Source organism: Polyodon spathula, chromosome 22 (assembly GCF_017654505.1).
Source record: "Polyodon spathula isolate WHYD16114869_AA chromosome 22, ASM1765450v1, whole genome shotgun sequence".
Classification (NCBI taxonomy): domain Eukaryota; kingdom Metazoa; phylum Chordata; class Actinopteri; order Acipenseriformes; family Polyodontidae; genus Polyodon; species Polyodon spathula.
In genome coordinates, this window is record NC_054555.1 from 6,072,155 (window position 1) to 6,097,247 (window position 25,093).

Here is a 25,093-nt window from a genome sequence, read left to right on the forward strand (position 1 = left end):
GTAACACAAAAAGGGGAATTTTGTGTTAATCTAGGAGTTACCTCAAACAGTATTGCCATTTTAGATTCTATACTGGGATTACACACCTGTGTTTGCATCTTTAAAGATTTGTGCCTCACAAACAACTATCATGTTTGCCTGACACATCAGTGACTTCTAGATAGTACAAAATAATTAAAAGGATTTCATATGAATAATCAATCAATCAGTCTTTATTTTATGTAATGCCTTTTATAGTGGACCACCCTCACAAAGCGCTTTACAAGATACAGTAAAAACAAGAAAATCCATAATACTTCAAATACAGAAAAATGCATAATAAATGATATACAGTAAAAAACAATGCATAATGCATTAAATACAGCTGAAAGTACATAATACACGATAGTAGCATAATACATGAAACAGTTCACTAAGTACAATGGGCTAAAAGTGGTTGTTCATAATACTTAATGAAGCAGTACATTTCAAATCATACTGTCCAATCGCAAATTACAAGAACCTATTTGTTATCTATTAGGGTGCAAAGGAATCATCTCCAACAAACACAAACAGACCCTTTAATTAGGCAACAAGCCACAAGAAGACATTGTCGCTCGATTTCCAACAGACTAGTTTAGCGGCATTTGAACATACTGTATTATTAATGTGTTGCTGATATGGAAAATGATTGTCATTCTTTGAAAGAAGAAGAAAAGATAAATAGTCAGACAAAAACAAAACATTTTCTGCCCAACCCACGTGCAGCTTTTAGAATGGGGGAATCTTTTACAAAGACTGTTTAGAAATATATTAAGCACTCTTACACATTCATATGCTCATAGATCTATTAATAGAGTGAGCGAGAGTGAGTTTTTGGGGTGTATTAGGTGAAAAGTTTGATATAAAATCTGTAACTGCCCCCCCCCCCCCCCCCCCCCGCCAATGCGAAGCTGCATAATACATTTCAGATCACAAGGCATTCAGAAGTTATAAGCCTCACAAACTTTCACTGAAACTAACACTGAAAACAGCCAACAAGCAGCTTGCATACATAAATATACCAGTAGTGTAAGCTGTTTATATACGTTTTTTGTTTTCTTGTCAGAATTGATGTGGCGAGGTCACAGCTAATTATATGAAATTTCAGTTCTAAAAATAGCACCAGGCATATTTACAGTTTGGCCACAAGGGTGATGAACTGATATGTCTTTTCTGAGGAGGTGTGTGGGTATGATCACTTTTGAGTTTGAGTGCAGAGTATAGATGACATACACTCCTGTGGTCTATTTGTGGTGATACACAGTACAAGAGAATGTATAAGTCACTATAGATATCACAGCCTTGCAATAAATCCTTCTGCCAGCTGACATTCTTATATGGATATGACTACTGCATTTAAGTGCAGCTACCACTAAGCTACTCTAAGTTATTACTGCTGTAGGGCCCTGGATGGATTGCCAGCACAATGCAGGTAGATTCCAAAGGCTTTATATGGGAGAGAACATGCTACAAGTACAGAGACTTTAGACAAAGTTAATGTGAAGCTTCTATTGCTTGCTTACACATTTCACCCACAATTCTTGTTCACTCACGTCAAGTATCTCCCTACACAGGTTAATGTACTGATATAGGAACTCCCACAGTACAATTCTAAAGCAAATGCAGACAATCATTTTTAACAGGGTACTGGTTATAAATATTTATTTCTATTGTGTAGTAGCTGTGATTTCCCATACCCTTCCTGCAATGTTGAACAGTGACGGTACATTTGTGTCCCGCCCCACTTAATCACTGGAATGTAATGTTCAGTCCTGTTCTCTTATTAAGGTTTTGTCAAAAAAAGTTAAGTTGAAACATCTCCATAAATAATTAAAAAGAACACACTGCTCTAAAATGCTGCCAAAAAAACAGTGATTGAGATACTGGTACAGAACCAGAAGTGGAAACCTGCCAAAAACTGAGAGATACACAGTGATGGGAATGATGGCCATCAAAATGTACAAACTGTAATGCTCCAATTACATATTTGTAACTCAGAATGCAAGTACTAGATGATTATTGTTATTATTATTGAGTTTTATTCAGATTGTTATTCAAAAAGAGACTCTGTATGGATATCTATCAAATAACCCTGCTGAAAATAACAGCTTTTTACAAGTCATGATAAATGTTAGATCAGTACTGTAGAGTCGGAGGAGTTCAGCAGATGAGGAGTGTTTTTGGTCCATTTGCTGAACAAGACAAAATAAGGTAGCATGGTGGTTTATAAGGCTGAACATATTTCAGGTGCTCACTGAACCATCACATGTTGTTTTCAGGGATGTTATTCACAGACCTACTCACTACAAAATAATGACTAGCTGAACCCCAACATCAGCTTGCTTCTAGTCGTTACTTTCAGTTACATACAGTGCATGCTTGTGAATCTAAAGTCCTGCACAGTACACACTTCCTGTTAGCCAGCACCATCTAGTACACAACTGTGTAGTACAATAGGTAGCTTGATCCAACATAGCTGAACACTAGATGGTGCTGGCTTTTACTTCTATAAAGACATGTTGGCTATATATGTTTATGGGGCAACTGAACTAACACACCTGAATTCAAGACAGACTTAATAACGTACTGTATATATAAAACCCCACAACATTAAAGTCATTGCAAACATCAAAAAAGGTAAGGGGGCTTTAAAAAATAAAACAATAATATTTCATTTTAAGATACTTTAAAATAACCATGCAATAATCCTCATGAAATAATTCTATTTTGTAAAATAGTTTCTTCGTGTCTGGAAAACACATCTTTAGGCAATTCAAATGATGATGGTGAATCGATGTAGTTTTGTGTTTATTATTTCTTTGACTCTGTGTCTACATCATAGACAGGCAACCTTGGCTCTTGCTGACCACACCTTACTTCCAAGTACGTTATCAATTGTTTAATTAAAATGATTAAACCCTCATCCAGGTCCTAAAACTGTTACTTTGTTAATAAAACAGTCCTCCAGAATCAAAGCTGCCCATTCTTGGTTTATGTAGAATTAGACTAAACATCTTCCCATTGCTTTTTGGTGTTTGAAAAGTCATAAGGGTCTATGTTCAACAGCCAGAACCCTGAAATCACAAGGAATCACTTATAATATTGTTTATCTCCAGCTTAACTATCATTCTGATGCAGTCTTTCTGTTTAGAGATGGGAACTAGTCTTGATTATCTGAAATATATACATCATACAAAATACTGTTACGGTACACAATTTAAAACATTACTTCTGATTTAAACGTAACTTTCCGGTGAATGGAATGGTTTCAGTGTGTGGGTGTGTGTGTGTGGGGGGGGGGGGGGGGGGGGGGTGGTCGTTGAGGGTTGTTGAGAGGGCTTGGTGGACGGGTGCTTACATAGGCTCCAATGCTGCAGCATCTGTGACTTCAAACAGAATAGTTATAATAATACTAACAGATAAACCTATTTTCTCTTAATCATCTGTGCTAATTGGCCTCCACCTGAAGCGTATGTGTTTATGTAAATAACAATATAACCTAATTAAATAATCCTCAATTACAAAATGTGCTAAATTGCAATCCTGTCCAAATTAAAGGGGTCCACACTAAGGGAAGGATGACAAAAAGAATTAAACCTACAAATCTACAAATCTAATTATTTTTGCAAATCCCCAATTTAAGATTCAGAATACATTTAATAAATTGTAAGTGTTTGTACTTAGGATGGGAAAATTGACTACATTTTCCGGGTTCCGAATAGCTACCCCACTGCAGTCAGCAAAGAATGCATTAGGCTTTGCCAGCTGATGTCATTTCTTGACTCTCCTCTCCCTTGCAGAGTATTGCATTTCCCTCTTTCAGTCAGTCAGTCAGTAAATACCGATGGAGACAGCACACTCTGAGACTGGTTACTGGCACCATGACAAAAGGATCAAAGCTGAACACTCTTTTACACCAGGAGGTTGTGCTGGATGATTACTGCTCAACATTACATTCTCTCTCTCTCTCTCTCTCTCTCCTCTCTCTCTCTCTCTCTCTCTCTCCTCTCTCTCTCTCTCTCTCTCTCTCTCTCCTTGCCATCCCACTCTTCAGCATATTTTATAGATGAGGCTAATGAGCTAGTATGTTTTTTTTGGAGCAAAGCTTACCCATTCATTAGAATGAATGTCTCTACTGGGAACAGGGGTGAAACAGTTAAATCTTCATTGGAGACATGCTCTCTCTGTTTTGGACGTGCTCTCTGTGTCATGACTTAGAAGCCTCAGACACGTGCAGGAATTTCTTGAAACAGAAGTCACTTTTTGCCAGTTTAGGGGCCATATTTTACTGTATTTTAATTATGATTTTCTTTCTCCTTCTATCTCTCTGTATAAGCATGACTCCCTCACCAACACACCAGCTCCAGCTGGTACCGCTGCAGCCACATGGTTGGCAGTGAACTCTCACAAGTCAAGGTCTTTTTTAAGTGAGAAGTTATTTCTTTGGGAATGATTATCCCAACTCCTCCACATCCACTCTCTTGTTTCTTGCCAGACTTTCCCAAATCTCCAAGAGGCACCATTCCAACACATGCTATTGGTTGATCCTTGCTGTATCCAAAACATCAAAGGCGTATTTCAGGACGTTCCTATTATGTACATGAGAAAGTTATGAAGATGTCATGTTTAAGACAAAAGTAAACAGATTTAAATAAAAAAACTATTTGAGGCAGATACTACTGAGACTATCATAACTAAAGCTTGTGTTACCTGAAGCTTGGCATTGAGATATTCAGCTTTTATGAAAGGGTGTTGAGTTTCCATGATTTAATTTCTCTATTACTCTGAAAACCGCAAGTTCTTTAGATTGAAATTTCTATATTGCTGCTGGGGTTTTTCAGCTCTTATTTTTTTTTCATTTGTTTGTGAAGCGTTCTCCTTGTTTGTGGAAATGAGCAATAGTTATGAGTGTAGAGTGTAGTGCAAGAGGAAAGACTGTATCGGCATGGGTTGATTGCACTGGAAGTTCTCTAAAGTTCTCTTTCCGTAGAGCACAACAGACCCAGAGTTCCCTGTTAGGGGATGAACAGACAGTTTAAGGGATGGCTTATATCACCCCTTGTATTTATTACTAGCTTTGTATAATATAATTTAAACATAGATCACTGTTTGCAAATACTTTTCCAGAGAAACATGCTTCAGAAAAGGTAGAGCTGTGCATTGAAACCTGTGCAACCCTGGTATACCCCCTCCTCTCACTTCTTTCATTGGCAATCATTTTCATGGTGGCTTTTGAGATGTAGTCATTTGACCTATAGAACTAACCAAATGGACTAATTTACCATAAATCTCTAACAGATGCCAGATCAATGAAATCTGGGTCGAACCGGAGTCCAAAATGTTAAAGTTTTTTATGTTTTTTAATCCCATTGCCAAATAGTTGAGCCACCATGCCCTCAATTAATGGACAGCCCTGAACAGTCTGCTTGATAACTTCGTATCTGACAGCGCTACAGGAGATCCTTTATTACAGCTATTATCCTGCTATTAGTATATTGTAATTAATGGTCTGTGTCAAAGTTGCAGCACACTAAAAAGAGCATACACCATACTGTTTGCTTTCTGTACCAGCAATCCACAGCAAAGCAAGGAACACTATTAGTAAATCAGTACAAATGCAATGCCTTTTGTTATGGCTGTGCAAGTCTGAACTTTTAAGCAATCAAATCAAATTGGCATTGAATGCAGATGATTTTTTAATGTTTCCTAGAATTTCTGGCAAGCTGAGAAGCAGTAAACAGGATGCCAGACTGTCTGGCGTGAATGAAAATCTACCCACAACTTTCATTTAGTTAACCAGAACAACATGGTATGCAAAACTTTTTAAAATAAACCTTTCTGAAGTATAAGTCTTTAATACCACATAAATCAGCCCTGTTTTATTGAAGTTAAAACCATGGTTGTGCTGTATTTATGACTGACATGATTTCATAAATCCATCCAGTTATTGACTACTACAGCACAATGCTGTACTTTGTATCCTGTGCTTTTATTCACAAGTCTCTATCCAACCCCAAACATGAGCATTTCAGATGTACATCCAATCACATTGTTATCATTCACCTTCCTGTTCCATTTTATTCTCTAAAATATTCTTCCTGGATTTTTTGGCATGATTTTCCTGTGTGTTGATCCTTCATGGATTTGAATGTGTGTTCTCATGAGTCGTGGTTCACTTTGATCCAATCTAACACGACATGCCAGTAGAGTGATTGTGAAGTTGCTTTTCAAACCCTGTATAGAGCATACCAGTTCCTGGATATAGTCTAGTTATGCAAATGCCTTGCCCTAATTCTGTGCAGAGAAAAACTTCTCCTACTACCTGTTCTGGACTGTTCTTTTTTTCACTTTAGTATTCTCTCAATCAAGAAGGATTTTTCCAGGAGAAAGGATTTCTTGTGATAGAATACAAAACAAGTATCTGTTATGCAGCATTACATTTTAATTGCGTAAAAGCTATGTAATAAGAAAATCAATGTATCTGGAATTCTGCATCAGCTTCAGTAAATGCACTGTATATTTTTCCATACATATTTTCAGTAATATATTCTTAACCTCAGGAAACAAAAACAAATAACCCAAACTATCATCAACCGCTGGGACTGGCAACTGGAAAAGACTAGGTTCATCTCTAGGTCACCTCTAGCCAAAAGGTTTGTGTTTGAATCTAATTGACTTATAAAGAAAACTCCAGCCCTCCAGACATTTTCTTACTCAAGCATTAAATCTTTATATATGTACCACTACTCTTGAGGACTTCACAGAAATCCCCTATGGCCTGGACTGTCTCCTATCTTCTCACTTAGACCTCATGAGGTTTTGGAGGTAGGTAAGTTATTTACTGTGCCTAAACAATCAACCCTAATCTTTATTACAGGGCATTTCCATCTGGTAATTGACTGTATCAGGGAGGTCTAAGGTTAACTACCAAGGTAATGCTGGATACTCAGGGTTTTAATGCAATTCAAAATGTTACTGTTATTTTAATCTCTAATGTGCAGGTTTATTTCCCTTTTCAAAGTTTTGCATTCTTTCTGTTTCACTTTTTTAAAGCCAGATGTTCTGTCTGAAAGTTGTGCCTTCAACTGCCATGTGGTACTGCTCTGCAATGAGGTTCCTGATTGGTGGATGCATGTTCTGAGTTTTCTAACAATGAATAAGGACAATTGGGAATCTAATTTCATTTTTATTTATTTTTTTAACCTATTTTTTAACCCTATTTTTAAATGAGGACTTTACAACCCTGAGCCTGGTTTGTAACCCCTGATCCCCAGTCCATTTAATGTACTTGAGAAGATCCATAATCACATAATCATTTCAGCCAAATCAAAGCCAGTTCTTTGTGGGGGAATTTTCTGAGCACTATAATTTACAGCATCTCCACATTCCATCCCTCCTCTGTGGGTTCTTTACACTGGCAGCTAAGACATGTTCTCCTCACAAACCTGGTGCTTATAAATATGTAAAGAGTGTTTACTGCACGCATCCACCACCCTACAAACATGGTTAGTATCTGCAGTATCTTCAGCCACAGAGACATTTTCATCAAGCACTGTGATACCCATGTATGCCCAGTGTGACTGTGGGAAATGTGAGCCATAAGGAGCCTCTTTTGGGATAGATGCCCTTGAGTCACTTAGTTGTCATTTTCACCCCAATGGCAGAACACAGGTATTGCTGCAGAACAATCATTGAAAAGCTAAATGACTGCATTATAAAAGCTGAGTTATTTCAATCTTAGGGTGGTATTTGTTTATTTTATGAGATGGGAATCCTAATTGAGCATGTGGTTGCCTGTGCCAATACAGTTACAATGAAGCATCTTTAAAATATAGGCCTGTTTGGAGTAGCCATATTAATGTACGTAGGCTTTCCATGTTATATTATTTTATTAGAAATCTCAAACTGCTCTCTTACCTGTTCTCACCCCCAACATTATCTACCATATCAAACCCATTTTTTCTATCTATAATATACAGTATAAACATTTTAAATGTCTGCAGATTAGTTTGGATAGAGGGGTTTCTAATGAACAAGAGTCTCCAAGTTACTGTGTCCCATATACTGCATTATACATGCATTTTATTACAGTAACTCAGCTGTGTGGCCATGCTGAATTATTTACTTTACTGCCTTGTCTCTTGAAGTTGCCTGAAAATCCTTAAGGATGGATTATTCTAGTTTAAATGGTCAAATACTAATTGCTTTAAGCTTACTAAAGTTACCAGAAATGAAGCTTGAATAATGTGCTGGCAGTCCGACCAGCTATCTACAACGATTTTGTTTGGTAATGCAAAATCATTATCTCAAATGTGTTTAATGTTTTTGGAAACCTCTCCCGCGTGCTAGGTGTGCCACTTTAATCAATCTCATTACCCACCCCTAACTGAAAGTTCCAGAATGAAACTGAAGAAAAGCAAAGGTGTGGTCATCATTTTTATGTTTTTGTAGGTACAGCAGTGTCATCCAATGAAACTAAAGTACTTGAGATTCTCATCTAGAAACCTAATTCTGCAAAGAATTCCATTAGGGCAAAGATGTTATCTGCAATACAGACCTGGTCGCTTCTCACGCAAGATTCTTTTCTGATGCATATTCTTTCTGTAATTTTCAAGACACAGACAAATAATAAATATGCTTGTCAGTGCAGGAAAGGTAATGGTGTCCATGGCTGTCACTGAGGTCTCAGAGAGAGGCGGTATGTAGACGGAACACAGCAGTGAGCCGAGCACAGAGATAAACACAGAGCACGGATTCCTATAGGACTCAGCCCACCGACAGGCTGACACATACAAGTCGAGATATAACAGAACTGCACCGTGAACTACACTTTTCCGACTGGAGGTGAGAATTCAGGGTGGTGTATTTAGCTGTGTCAAATTGGTTGCATCAGACAATCGGATTGAGAGACCACATCCTTTATTGTACAAAAAATGTACCGGTAACTTGGAAGATTAAAAAATCAAATAATATAAAAAAGATGCTTTGAGAATCTCTCCCCGCGTGTCTGAATTATTTGCTAACCACCCAGATGAGTGTGCATTCTGAATGTGAAAACCACTGCAATGAGAGCCAACGGATTCAATTACTGTTTTAGCTGGGGAAATGGATGCAATACAGGGATTACACATGCGATTAACACAGCGTCGTTGAACGAGAAACACTAGTTATTTGCATTGCATTAGAAAATAATGAAGGCAATTTGGAAATATTTGTAAAACTTGTACACTAGCTGCAGTAAACTAAACTGTGCCATTTAGATTGGGACAGGTTCACTAAGAAGCAACTCACGCCACAGAAAAATCAAGCTAACATTCAGAAAATGTGTAATTAGACTCTAAAACGGTGTTATTCATTCAGTTAGTCACGCAAAACGTTCGTTCGAACAGTTTGAGAAAGAACAATGAATGAATAACATACTGAGTAGATCTACTGGCTCTGAGTTTAGTTTAATGTTTAGTGAATGGATACACATTTAGTAAACTGAAGTGTTTTAATATTAACAGTGCTCTAAGTGTGGACAGTTTACCACATGAGCATTTCCCAAAACGATTCTCCCCACTTAACCAGTTAATTGGATTGTGCTGGCAAAGCTGAGAAGCAGCTGCTATTCCTATTCATTGACAAGTTCAGATGAGTCCAGTGATATTTTTTTAGGTCATGCGTCACATTGTAAAGATGCGGTAGTTTCCCAAACTTTTCCCCAAGATAATACTGATGTTGGCATGTACTGTGTTTCGTCATGGCTGAACACTTTTTGACCATGCTTGACCATACTTCTAGTCAACAAGTCAGATTTTCATTAAGATCAAGTTGTACAAAGTTTAGACCAAATACTGACTGAATCCAACAACTGGTACTATCATGCTGACAAACTAAAAGAAGAGGATCCACTGTCAACTGGGCCAGCGTTGCCATATAAAGTGACCATTCTAAAACTGGATACTGCAATGCCAATCTGTGCCTTGTGAAAGTGCAGTATGTGCAGTATCTCTGATAGTGGTTTCACTTACAGAGCTATGCAGGTAATTACTATGCAGTTTATATAACTGTTAGGTGATTAGTTTAATGTTACTTAACTAGTTTTTAATGTTACTTATTATTATGTTTATTTGGCAGGCACCTTTATCCAAGGTGACTTACAGGTGTTACATGGCAATATAAGGTTACAGTGCAAAAACAGTATTTAAATAAAGTATAGTTTACAGTAAGAGCAAAAACTACTAGAATACAATATGAGATAAGAAGTATCAGGTTAGGATTAAGACATTGTATCTACAATAACATTCTAATAGTGTTGCTTAACTAGTTAATAACTGCTGTCAAGGGTCAACACAGATTAGACTTCATGGTGTCTGTATCTGCATAACTTACAGACATGGAGTCTTTGAGCATACTTGCCCTGGAAGGAAAAGAAGCTTGAAAGCCTTTTGAAATGCACCCAGAGTAACAGCAAAGCTCTTGGTGGCCTACCACAAAGTGATGTCTCAATGACTACCAGAGGCTTCAATACTTCCTTTGCAGTGGTGAATAGAACTGGCAATTGAGCAACATTTTCATACTGCTCATTGCAAAATGATGTGCTCCAAACAAGCTCTCCTGCACATGGCATTGTAACCCAGCAGCATTGTGTTTTACTTCCTTTCCGTAAGGTGCTCATTCTAACAGACTTTGACTAGTCCTGCTTTAGTTTAGATGGTGTCCAGACTCTAAATATAGGAACAGCTGTTCCCCTAAAACACCCCAAATAGATACACAGCTGCACCGTGGCCATAAAATCCTTTATAGCAGCTTCTTCTTTATAATAGCTGTGTACAATTTCTTTTAAAAAATAAATTCAGGCATGTGACTGAGAAATATTTTACTAGAAAGGGTTGCATCATGCACAAAGTAGCTGGTGCTTTCCCTTTCCAAATGATACTCAAAGGCAACACTGTGGAACTACAATAATGATTGGGATAATGGTAGCACAAGGGTGGTCACAATGGTATGGTTGGTAGTATTGTACCACAATGACAGTACAAACAGTGTAAACTATTGCAATACCGTGGCACTATATGAACACAGGCAATCTTATTACCATACTATAATGGTATTTCAAGTGGTATATTTTACCCTTTTCTGTCAGGATGCTGTATCTACATATTTGGGTTCTGTGTAAACATCAATGCTACTAACTAATCTTGAATTTCTCATTTTCCTCTTTGACTGGTGCACCCTTTCTAATCTGCTTTGGTCTCAGCGTGTTTAACTGAAGTGTAATTTAGTTTTCAAGGAAAAACAATGATGGTGAATGTAATTAGTGAAAGCATTGTAATATCTCTCTGTTTAGGAGCTTAGCTCTGGGAATGACAGTCACTCAGGATTTCCTAAATGCATCACTTAATCATGACAGTAAGGACACCGAGATCACTCTGATATTTCTGCCCCCATTACGATATACCTGACTTCCAGCTTTAAAAAAAAACACAAAAATCATACAAGCTGGCAGTTATATATTTATATTACATTAAAGGACATTCAAGTTTATTGGTTCTTTAAAAAGCAACATGGAAGTCCTTGAGAAATGTGCGGTTGGCAACTCCTTTCTTGGCAGTCCTTTGATGTCCAGCGCAACACATAATATGCCTCAATATTGTACAGTAGTTACCGTTACAATGGTTACACATTCAGTGTGTTTGTGGGTGTGTGTGAGTTTGTACCCCATATGTACAGAATAACAGGACTTTGTGCATGTGCAAAAATAGACATATTGTACTCTGTTCTAACACAGTCATGTCATTCATCTTTTGTGACGTGCGAGGCACTGAATTTGATGAAGTGTTTTCACAGGGAATAACATGAAAACCACTTGATTTAATATTACCATAGCAATAAAGCATGTGCTTAACAACCTACCATCAAAACCAAGGATAAAGAGCGTATCTGAAAAATGAATAACCCTAAACCTCTGGAAATTACATTGGCTGCTTTATAAATAACCTCCACTCATGCATAAACCTGTTAAATTAATAAAAGGGCATAACACCGATGAAATATTGGAATAACTGACACTTCACATCTGTATAGCATATCACAGTTAACTTCCCCTTTGGTGAAATACTACATTGCTTTTTTAATGTAAGAAATATAAAACACACACTTTGGACGATACGATGATTTAAAAAGTCTTGACAGATCAATTAATCTCCTTGTAATACGATACCGAGCTAATGCAACTACTGCTACTGTAGTACATCAAGGTTATGATTACCAGCATCTGCACTTAAATCAACTGAATAATCCACAAGCGTTCTCCTGTTACTCCCAGAAACCTTCAGTAAATGGAGAGTTGAAACTACATTTCAGTCAAACCCTATGCTCAGCAAATACGACATTGTTTAAAAAATGCGTAAAGATCTGAATTGTTTCTGATTAGACGTCTTACCTGCAGACGCTGCAGACGAAGCACTTAGGGTGATAGGTCCTGCCTAAAGCTGAAACCACCTCCCCAGTGATGAAGTTCCCACAGCTGTCACACCGTGTCCCATACAGCCGCTGGTAGTCCGAAGTGCAGATGTACTCCCCGTTCTTCTGGAAGAAGCCTGATGTGGCCAGGTCACATCTGCACACTGCAGAACACACAAAGATCTCTGCTAGTTCCTTATTGGTTCTTTTTTTAACTAGTAACCTAATAATAATATATATATATATATATATATATATATATATATATTATATATATATATATATATATATATTATATATATATATATATATATATATATACAGCCCCACGTATATATTATATTTCCTTCGCGGTCTTAACTTCATCTATTGGTATTTGGAGGGTGGCAAAACATTTCCTGTCCAATATGAAGGATGTCATTCATCACAAGGATTTGTGTGCCCCTGCGAAAGTGTAATTCTGTTTTCAACACATTTTCACCTAAGGAAGCCCTTTTGCAGAAAAATTATCATATCAGACAGTTAATGCAATAACAGATACTGAACAGTACAGGTGTTGACATTAGCGCCCTCTATTACCCCTGGTGCCTGTCCAAGAATCTAGTTTATCCATCATTTGATGCCTCCACCTGCAAAATATAATTCCTTGAATGTGTTTTTTTTTTTTTTTTTTAACAAGATCTACTGTAGATGTAACATAACCTGTAGTATTCCTGCTTACAAAGGATTCTTTTATCAACATTTCGTGCAAAAGTATTTGCTGGAAATCAACCAAAAAGGCTTGTACTAAACATGCAGTATTTTGCGATTGGACCAAGCGTTGGTACATTTTCTGCCTTAATACTGTAGCCTTATTAAAACGCTTAATGTTTTGCCCTCGCTTGTCAGCCAAGCTGGAAATGCAGCATTCTTTTGAAAGGAGATCCTTTCTCAGCAAAGAGTGTGATGGGAACTTGGCAGCCAAGCAGACACCTGTCAGACATGTACTAGGCAGTATAAGCTGGAACCTTTCATCAGGAACACATTACCCCAGCAAGACCTAAGCAACAGCAATCAGCAGAAGCTGCACTACACTTGCAGACACCACAAAATTAATTTCACATGGTCCCACGCGAAACCACAAAGCACCTTTGGCACTGAGTGGGAAACAATAAATATTTTGCAGAACAGGGACATGAGGATATATGAGTTTAATTTCACTCAATGCATTTTCCATGCTTTTTACACTGAGCTATTGTTCAGAGTGGCTCTGGGGAAGCCTGCAAATTCTGCTCCCCAATCTGTAAAGTGATATTCTAGAAACACTTTGCAAATAAAATCAATTTACACACTGATTGGGTTAGACAGAGACATGGAAACTGTGTTGATATGTAACACACACTGCCCCACACGTAACATGGTGAAGTCATTTGTATTGCAAAGAGAATCCTTGACACTTATTGTGACACAGTTTATATATAATAATAATCTTTATTTTTATATAGCGTCTTTCATAGTGGACCACCATCACAAAGCGCTTTACAAGATATGAAACTAGGGTGTTTGAACTATGCATCAGTTTCACTTACAAAAATGTCTCACCTGAAAGATGGAGCACAAGAAGGTTAAGTGACTTGCTCAAAAACATACAATGAGTCAGCATCAGAGCTGGGATGTGAACTGGGGACCACTTGGTTACAAGCCTGTTTCTTTAACCACTGGACCACAGAGCCACCTATGTTACTGTAAGCTGTATCAATTATGATAGGACATAGCAATACTAGTTTGGATGGCTGGTGAAAACAGCATATTTTTTTTACTGTAAATACTGTGCAGAATATCTGCTATATGCTATTTTTTTCATTGTGTTCACCAACCATCGTTTTAAACCACCACAGAACACATTTGAGAAACTATCCAAACAGAATACATAATTTCTATTAGACCATAAAAATACATCTTTTGACACTGAATTCTCTCTGCTTGAATAGCAGAAATGACAGGGCTCTGGATCACTAGATCGATGGTAGAAGCAAAGATAATGCAGGAAACAGGATACTGGCCAGAGATATTTTTAAAAAGCATGTCACATGTTTAATAACCTGTTTTATTTTCAATAGTTTTATTAAACAAACAAACAAGCAACACATTGTCTTTCCTTATCTAGTCTTTTCCTTCCTGGAATGCTATATTTTGGCTGCATATTAATTCAGGTTGAAAAAGGGGACATCATCTTAATACATCCTTCCTGGTTGACTGTATTTCAGAGCCTTGGGTGTGATGTGAAGAATCATGGCATCGGCTTGCTGTTGCTATAGAGAACTTGCTGGTTGCCCTGGTGACTGCTGGCCTTCCTTTGGACAGCTGAGGCAGGTGATTACATTGTGTTTCTGTTGCTGCCTTAAAAGCACCCATCATGTATTTTGAAATGTAAGTTTGTGCTTAAATGATTCTAATTTCACGGCCAATGTGAATCGTATCATTTCAGATACCCCCCCCCCCCCCCCCCCCCCCCCCCCCAAAAAAAATAAAAAAAATAAATAATAAATAAAAATAAATAAATAATATGCAATTTCACTGAGCATGCACTCCTAAAAACGATGGTAAAACGATGCAATTTCAGTGTGAATTTATCACAGTATACTTTTTTTTAAGGGTTTATAAGTAGACTGTCCCTACCATATTTATAATAATGGATGTTCATATGTGAGGCAATTACTTTGTTTCAGTACACATATTTCCCTTTCCCCCATTTTATTTGTAGTGACTTGGCACTGGAATAAAAGTTGTTTCTAGTTGCCCTTTTATGTTTTTAATTAAGAACTGTTTTTCACTGGCGTGCACATGTGGTATAACACTGCATGTTTACCAAACAGCACTTTTTTTTTATTACAATGCCAATCATTTAATGGCATATTTTAAGAGCACCTTGTCCTAAACAACGAATCACAAACCACTAAACCATTAAGTACTATTTACTTCTCAAGCAAAGCAGTTATGCGGCAATGCAGCAGCTACATTAACTACCAGCTACGACACATTACCTAATGAAGGGACACCCTCAATAAAATATGCTTTTAAGTTCTGCCGTGTGAAATTACACAGCTTTTTAACTGAAACTCCCTGCAAACCTGCTGGTAACACATCCAACATCTGATGTCTGTGGCTTTGTGTGTGTGTGTGTGTGTGTGTGTGTGTGTGTGTGTATGTGTGCTGGTCTTGAATGGGGCCCATTGCACACTAGAATAAGAAAAACTGATTATATATTTATCACCAGCCCACAGATGCAATTAAAATGCTTGACTGCATACAGGATTTTCCACCTCTTAATGATACTTTTTATCGTGTTTATGTACAAACTCCTTATGACTGCAGAAATGGCCTTGAGCTTTTAAGATAAACTATGAAAAGCAGTCCCTACGCGCTCCACTATTTTCGTGATCCACATCTTAGAGCTCTTTAAACTGTCAGACAAAAGATTGCCCAAAATTTGAATATTAAAACATGCATCAGTATTCAACACTTACACCATGGAAAACGAAGCCTGCAGTAGAAAATCTTGCTTCTTGTCTAAATTCTTTCAGTCTGCACACATTTGAAATGTTTTATACCAACAAATTATGCTAAACTGAAGGGAGCTTATTCATCTGATCATCCAGTCAGCTGTAACTTATCCCATAGGCAGCCTGCACTCCCTTCACATCAGAAATATTATGTGTCCTGAGTTAGAATTGAATCTTTCTGAACGAGGAATTTGAGTGTACAGGTACAATTCAGCCTGTAACTTACCTGGGAGAACTAAGAGAAACAGATCAAGTACAAGAAACCTTCATGTTAGCCCTTTAATCTTCATAACAAAGCAAAGAGCAAATTGGTTTGGAAGGTAACCAGATTGCTATGCTGTACAGCTTGATCACTACTCTGAACCGCTTAAAGATTACTGTACTGTATACACATTCTATCTTGGATATCCTTAACTGTATATCAAATCTAAGGAACACCTAAGACCACTTTAATGGCCAAATGAGAGGTGGCTTATAAGCAGGTTCTGTAATTAAAATATTGTAGAGTAGCCTTGTGATTAAATATGCTGACAGGATGCAAGCAGACCCACCCATTGACTTTAATAAATACAAATGCAAAAGCTTGAGCAAAACCAAATGAAAATGCTAGATTACTTCCAGACAGCATCTACCATTGCCTGTATGGGTGAGGTTTGCCAATATTGTATTAATTCCTGCAGGACACAGATCAATAGAGAGAAACCGAGTGTTTGCCTGCCGCTTTCACTTGTACACAAAACAAGCACATCAAACTGTTTCCTGAAACTACTGATACTAATGGCTGGTTTCACACGCTAAGATGTACTGTGTAAGACTGCATTAACATCAAAATGTGGAATTTTTTAGCTGCAGTTACATCAGGTAAAACAAGTACAAGGCAGATGACAAATAAGCATCATTGGTTTGAGGGTATTTTGTGTGGCATATCATAAAATAACCTCAATAAAATAACCTCATGAAGACTGCATTATGAATATGCAGGACATATATTTAGTAAAGAATCTCGTCATAAAAAAACCAAAAAAAAAAACAAGAGGAGCTTTATTCATTCAGGACCACATTGCACTCTCCAATGGTATTAATGGGACAGGCAGCAGGCACTTACAAGGTCAGGTTCATGATCTTTGCATTCCAAATGAAGTTCATTAAATCTACATAACTGTGCTTTCCTGTAACAACACTGCCACTGCTAGCCTAGCAATACATCACCCAGGAAGAATGAGGGGAACAGGAGATTATCTCCACAGCCTGAGATGTCTGTTACTTATAAATTAAGGTAGTCAATGTGTAGCTGTGTGCACAGTTCAGAACATATAATAATAATAATAATCTTTATATAGCACCTTTCATAGTGGACCACCATCACAGAGTGCTTTACAAGATATGAAACTACGGTGTGTAAACTATGCATCGAGCTGCAGAGTCACGTACAAGAATGTCTCACCCAAAAGATGGAGCACAAGACAGTTAGGTGATTTGCTCAGGATCACACAATGAGTCAGTGGGTGAGCTGGGATTTGAACCTAGGACAATCGTGGTTATAAGCCCATTTCTTTAACCATTGGACCACAGCCTGTTAATATAAGAGGCTTATAATAATACAACGGCTATGTTATTATTTTAAAGTTAAATCGGGGGGGGGGGGGGGGGGGGGGGGTGGGGGGGGGGGGGGGGGGGGGGGGTGGGGGGGTTACTACTTTATGGGGATAAAGATTAATTAAAACAAAAAATAAAAGGACTATTTCCTTCAAACATGCAGTCCATTTTCATGTCATTGAAGCTAAGCAAGGTTGGGCCATAGATGTGTGAGCTGCAAATAAATTCAGGGCTGAAGTGTGTGAAATTATGTCATTATCTCAGTAAGGGACTGTCTTCCTTGTCTCCCAGGGCTCAAGCAGTGCTCCAGCATGATGTTAGGGGTTGCTGTACTGTAAGGGGTGCTGTCCTTCTAAATGCCAAGGCAGATCAATACATTCCTCTACCCTGGTTGAATCAGTCCTCCCAGGTCTCCCACATTACAAAAAGATCCTTATTTACAGATTCATCTCATCAGCATCATTCAATCTGATCCACACGTCTGTCTGATTGGCTGGCGATTCATGAAGGTTTCGGTTTCCTTCTTAGACTTAATTGAAAATCCTGTGTCTGACATTGAGCATCCAAGCATAACAAATAGAAGTCTGAGCACTAATAAGACCTGATGCAATGGAAAGCGTACTGCAGAAACAACAGGTCCCAGGTTTAAGGGGGGTTCTGCTAAAAGATCTGATTAGACCGTCTTTTTCCTTTGAAGGTTGCTGCAGGTTTGGTCTAGTTGATATTTTATTCATGGACTGAAATACTGCTGGTTAGTCAAGCATGAAAGTGCTTAAACTGGCAATAAGAAAGCATGATAAAATGGACAAAATGGTTTTGGCTCTGTTGATAGAATTCAGTATTGCAGCAATCAGAAGACAAAAAAGCAGTGTTAACTTGTGAGGTTTGTCAGTGTAAGTATGTCACTTGACTCACCAACATCATTTTAATAAAGCACAGTCGATGTCTCCAAGATTTGGAAATTGTTGGTAGTTCATCCACACCTTTACTACCCCCAACAATATACAGTAAGGGGGTCTGGAGACAATGTGTGCCACGAAAGTTTTTTTTTCTTATAGCAAAGCTTGTACATTTACCAACAAAATCAACGTATAGCCACTACATATATTCAATTACTTGGGATTCCTTTCCAAATACAAAATCCAAAACACGCCTCCCTCTCAAGACATGGATCTGTATATACCTCTTGTCCACAGCTTCTAACCTTGATTACCTTTACAAAACATTGTACCTGAATAATTAGAAGGCTAAATCATTATCTGGTCTAATTTGATTAGAATATGCCAGTCACTCACACATAGTTGCTAAGGAGACAAGAACTTTGTGGTCATTCTCTGAGCCCTACCCTCTCCCAGCAAAGCTTCTGAAAACAGTCTTTTAAACCATCACTCTGAAACTGCTTGGGAATTTGTCAGCTGTAGCGAAGTTTGGCAATTAAAAAACATCCCAGCCTAATTATAGAATAATTATCATTCCCTTGCTGAAAACACACTTGCACAACTGGCATAGTTGCAGGTTAGGATTATTCTTTGCTGGTTAGGATTTAACTGAGGTTAAACTATACATTGATCATGCTAGTCTTACACCTGCATCTGACTATTCCTAGCTTCATGCTGTGGTGTTTATCAAGCCAAGCCATCAAACTCTATTCACAGTCTGAATTAAATGAAGGTAAATGCAGTTCTGGAACATAACCAGACCTGTTCTTTATATAATTATTAATATCCTGTTTCTCATTATGTTTACTGGTAACTTTGCTGAACCATGTTTAAATAAGTACATGAAACACACCCCATTTAGCCCATTCATTAAACATATTTGCCACGTATTTGTGGGCTTAATCCCAAATGCCAGTGTGCAAAGGAAACTTTGGCAAAGCACAGAAATTTGGTTTCTCAGTCTGCTTACTTGAACGTGTACATCCTTATGAAGCTAAGGACTCATGTAAACATTCTTTGTACAAATCAGTACAAATGTTTTACAGACCAACCCAGATTCTGTTTATAGTCAACAGAGTATTTCTTAATGGAACAAAGGAGCCGTTTAGCATATTGTTTTGGACCATTAGATTTAATGACTTTCTGCTGAGGCAAGTATTTAATAGTGACAAAGAAATACCCACAATACCACTCTTTGACTACCTTACTATTGAATCAGAGGACTTATACTTGCAGTTAGAAATAGTGGTGTTTCTTAATGTTTGCCACTAAAGCAACAGCTTTTGGTGCAGACGGATATCATGTCCCATAAAACATATGCCAACCACATATCTTGTTATTCGATATAAAAGGGGGTTACCATGGATATTGTGTTTGTATTTATTTCTGAGAGGGTGTATGAGACTGTCTTTCTTATTAACAGTGGATACCACCCCACTCTTCAGACAACTAGAATGGAATTCAACATACTGAATGGGGAATCGCATTAAAAAAGAAAAAAAAAAAAACTTACAGAAAATGTGACTACTCCCACAAGGAGAAGAAACACAAGAAGATTACTTTTGCCTCCGTCATGTTTGTGAATTTACTGTGTGGACCTTGTTTAGTTTTACAAATTACTGTATGAACTGACTAGACTTTATATTACACAAGGGAAGGATTCCAAGATAGTGGTAAGCTGTTTCTGTAATACTGGATTGAACAGCCCCAATCTATCCAAAGTGAAATTTAAAAAAAGCTTATGATGTCAGTGAAGCTGGGTCCAGGGGAACAAAAAAGCAGTTTGATAATCCCTCCTTAATGCTACAAGCACATTTTGATCCTAATGTACCACACGACCTGCAGACAGTGAGGCACTCTGAAATGCGATAATAACACTAATCTGTGCAATTAGAATAAAAAGATGCTATGTTGCTATTGCCTGTATGAATGCTGATGTATGGTACCTCAGGTCGTTTCCCACTGCCTCCTGTTCATTCCTTTCTGGTTCAATAGGATGAAACTGAAGATACCTTAGACACCTCAATAAGCATCTTGATTTCACTGCCAACCCCAGCACCTCAGATTTTTATAGGTTGTTTCATTCTTGACATGATCTGTGTCTTTATTCAGTGGTAGCTCGAACCTCAAGTGCTGGGACTGAAAAATTTCTGATTCATACCTCATAGAGGCATCATCTAATTTGTTCACTTCTTGAACTTTTACTCACTTTTTGAACTTAGGGGCTGAATATAACAAAACAAACCAGGAGAATATATTTTGTCAAAACTTTAGATGTTGAAGTTGCTAAGATAGAATTCCAATATAAGATCTCACAATTGAAATGTTATCACGATCACCAAAGTCCACTTACATGCATGCTCCCTGCAGTTTGCCAATTGACTTTTGGTTAATAAAAACTGCACATGTTTCTCAGTCATAAATGGTAATTTTGACTCATCTAGTCAACAAATCAGTCATGAGCGTCACATGTACTCTTGTGCATATCTTAATGTTGCATATTGTGATGAGTCAATTTGTGATGTACTGTAGGTATATCTGTACTCTTCTGGTAACAGAATAAGGAGACATCCTGAATTTCCCACCCACTCTGTTTCTTTGGTATCAGAAAGACAACGCACCCTCCACTGGCAAGATATCGACAATTACTTAGCTAATTCTGCCAACTAAGGGCAATGGATTAACCCTATCACCTTCTTAAGAGTTTAAATAGGGGCATCCACGATGTAGCAGCTGGGATGCTATTAAAAAAAAAAGCACTTAAACCTTCCAGACCTGTCGGAGACCTAACTGACTTCACCCTTTGCAGACAGACAACATCCATAGCTCAAGAAACAAGATCATTTACTGTATTAATGTATTACTGTATTACATCCCATACTGTAGTATTCTGTCCAGTACCAAACAATTCTGGCACATAGTCATTAATCTAATTGTATGCTAATTAATGACAGTAAGAGTTAGTTGCACAGGTTTTAAAGGAAGGTAAATGGTTTAATGTTTTCTTAACCGTGTGAAACATGCCACTAACTCTTATGCCACCCATCTTCAAATCATCGTTCACTGACATTTAGAATCCCGCACTTTTATAATTGGCTCGTAAAAAAGAGACGATTCAGGATTCTGCTGGGGAACTGAGCTGATCATTTTGATGGGTTATTTTACACACCCAATTAAATCTAGGAACAAATGCCCAGTCTGTCTCAGGCATTTTAATAAGTCTCTTCCCTCTAATCAGAAATGAATGTGTTAAACAAAAAACAGATCCCATTAATAAATCAGTAATAAATCACAACATAATAGTTCATATTTTACATTAAGTGACTGCTGATGCATTATTGTTAGTTTTAGGGCTGATAATGAATAAGTGTGGATGATTATTATATAGATGTGTACCCTTATGCAGCTGTTACAACATCTTGCATTGCTGTATTGATTCACTTAAAAATTGCAAATGCAGCAGATACTTTAAAAAGAATATTTAAAAATATTGTACCGATTTTCTATTCTCACTTCAATTAATACATGCCGGTTAATTGTCTTGCCATTTGGTTTAATCCCTTTGGTTTATTAACAACTAAACTTCTTTCTACTTATAGTTGCTGACACAGAGAAATCCTGAGATGTACAAACATATAGACATGCTGAACCAATTTGAGGGATTTTTTTTCTCCTCCAAATTGCTTTGATTTGACTAGAAATGATGCATTCAAGCAGGAATTCTAAAATAACCCCCAAAATAACCACTACTGTGATAGAAGATCATTAGGAAGGATTCCCTTTGAAAGCACACAGTTTAAAGAAGTACTGTGTCATTTAACAGCCGATAAAATAGTTTATCTTTCTAAAAGAAAGTTTATTCTTCCAAGTTAACCCTGAGTTGTGACGCACCAGGAATGTTTTGCATTTAGTCTTTTTGTTCAGAGGCTGTGTTTGTGATGTTTTAAAGGAGTTTATAATAAGTATTGTTTGGATTAATTCCATTTCTATCATCGTTTATTTATTTTTTCATGCAGCTGGTACAGTACCCCATGTGTTGTCAAAATGGACTTCAGAAACTGCCCATATAAAACTTTGCCATAGTAATAAAGCACAGTTAAAGCATTGTAAAGAATAGCGAGGTTCACATGACAGCTCGACAATCAACCAATAACTTGGTTAAAGCATAGAATAAGCTTGGGAAATTCATGGAGAAACAACAACAGTTCCAAGGTAAACTATTAAAAGGGTAAAGCCCCTAGTATTTTTAGACTACATTGCATCAGGCTGCTTTAGCAGTGAAAAGGTTAGGTGTCTATTTGACAATTAGATATATTTTAATAAACTGCTTTTCTAAACAAATAGTGAGCTAATTTAGTTTGATCTAAAATGATTTCATCCCTGTGGATTTATCAACATGTTATGTTAAGCGCTACCAGATGTTCAATATCAGTAATCTGCTACACAGAATTGCACTGAAAAGTGAGGATGAAAGTGACTGGCACTATAAAACAAAACCACTGGTATTTCTGGTATACTGATTCCAGTAACAAGTTCTTCAATTAAATTATTTTAGACGGAAACCATTCGAGTTTAGCTTGTTGTTTAATTGGACTGGCAAATGCATGACGTTATGATATTTGAAGGTATTCTAAATCACTTCAAAGTTCAACTAAAGGGTTGATCCTGCAATTGACAATAAAGCTACTGGTCGCAGATTCACATTTCTACAACAATAAAATAAATGACCTTATAATTGTATATGAAATCTGCTTTAACAAATGACACGGTACAATTGCATTCATAGTAGGGTCAGGTAGAGCCTCATTAGTGGACAAAACCACATTCGGTATTTCATCCCTTAAGCACAAAAGTAATTTCACCTTTAAATCACAGCTGTTTTGGGGTGTTTCATTTGGCAATCTACCTGAAATATGCATTTTAATGATGTTTTAACAATGCTGATTACAGACCAAAAAGCATGTCCCTCAACACAATAATATAGTTATAATATAGCCTATGCAACATGTGACAATTACCACAGGTTAAACAAAAGAGCTTGTGGTACTTGACTCTGCTGCTTTCATCATGGCAAGCTTGAAATTGTCTGATCATCATTACAAATAATAGTCAAGTTACAACAAACAGCCATCAGTATGACACAAGTCTTGCTAATAGGTCCCTTATCGGTTAATAGTAAGCTCTGATCCGCAGTGTGCACTCCATTCATTACAGTAAAAAGTCAATGAGGCACATATTTAATGAACCTCAGATTTCTGCTGTTAAATACAAAAAATGCTGATAGCCACTACAGGTTGAGTTACTAATCTGTTTCTGAAAAGGATGTACCTATAAAATAAATACTAGCTAAACAGGTTTGTAGCAGTCCCACTGAGCCTTATACTTGCTTTGAATATTTTAATGATCTGTAAGCAAGCGTATAACCCCTGGGGTGGAGAGACAGAGAGAGAGAGAGAGAGAGAGAGAGAGAGAGAGAGAGAGAGAGAGAGAGAGAGAGAGAGAGGAGAGAGAGAGAGAGAGAGAGAGAGAGAGAGAGAGAGAGAGAGAGAGAGAGAGAGAGAGAGAGAGAGAGAGAGAGAGAGAGAGATAGTTAGTTAGTTAGTTAGTTAGTTAGTTAGTTAGTTAGTTAGTTTAGACCCCAGGTCATTATTTTAGTAGTACGAGGCATAAAAGATAGCTGGTAACAATGGCTGCTTGAATTCTAATAGGGGTCGAATGATTGTTGTAGATCTTTAACGTATGACGAGGCAGGTCCCTAATTGGGAACCTGAATCAACAAATATATTCCTTACCTAGACATTCATCCAAATCATAAAGGAACTTGATTCCGTGGAATTAATGTTTACTAAATTCCCATTTCAACAGAGTTGGGTAGTGGTAAAAATTACTTTTGCTACCATTTTGTTGTTTGTAATACTTTTTGTTCCGAACATCAAACTACAGAACCTTTTACACAATCTAATTGTGCAGTTTTTAAATCTGTAAGAATCAATACAGATTATATTCAGTAATAAATTCATTTTACATTTCTATAGTTTTTGTTTACATGGGAGAAGCTTGCAAACCTACAAGCTTCATAAAACTTTCATGTGGATTTGACTTGTCTGACAGTAATTCCAAAATAATTGGTATGAGAAAACTCTAGTGAGAATAATTTTCCACTTGTGGGAGGAACGAGCTGAAGCAGCTGCAAGATAATGTGCCTTCACATGAGACTGTACCAAAATATATGAAACATTTATAGGAACTATGTAAAGTTGAATCTGTTGCCATCATAATTTTGTCTACTGCACACCCTTCTTTGTCTAGGGTATTGATTAATTCAGTTTAATGTACATCGATTAGTAAAAAAACAGACTCAACCGTTCTGCAAATAAAAACAAAAAAGTCATAATGCCACAACTGTTAATCCCATGGTATTGAATTGGGATTGTTTATGAATCTGTGGTCTTTATTTTTAAGAGTGTTTCCTATCAAAGTCTTATGGTCTACAGCTCTCATCTAGCAATGTGGAGGGATGCAACTTCCAGGAATGACGGATGGCAGTAA

General features: G+C 37.4%; 1 protein-coding gene across 8 annotated transcripts in view; it reads right to left on the minus strand.

Moving 5' to 3' along the window:
• Nucleotides 1–25,093, minus strand: part of LOC121297115 (actin-binding LIM protein 3-like) — a 74,043-nt gene that overhangs the window by 28,496 nt on the left and 20,454 nt on the right. For all 8 annotated transcript variants that reach the window (XM_041223164.1, XM_041223163.1, XM_041223162.1 and 5 more), the window contains exon 3: nt 12,449–12,632. In XM_041223164.1, coding sequence (XP_041079098.1) covers nt 12,449–12,632 — 184 coding nt within the window. The remainder of the gene's footprint in view (nt 1–12,448; nt 12,633–25,093) is intronic.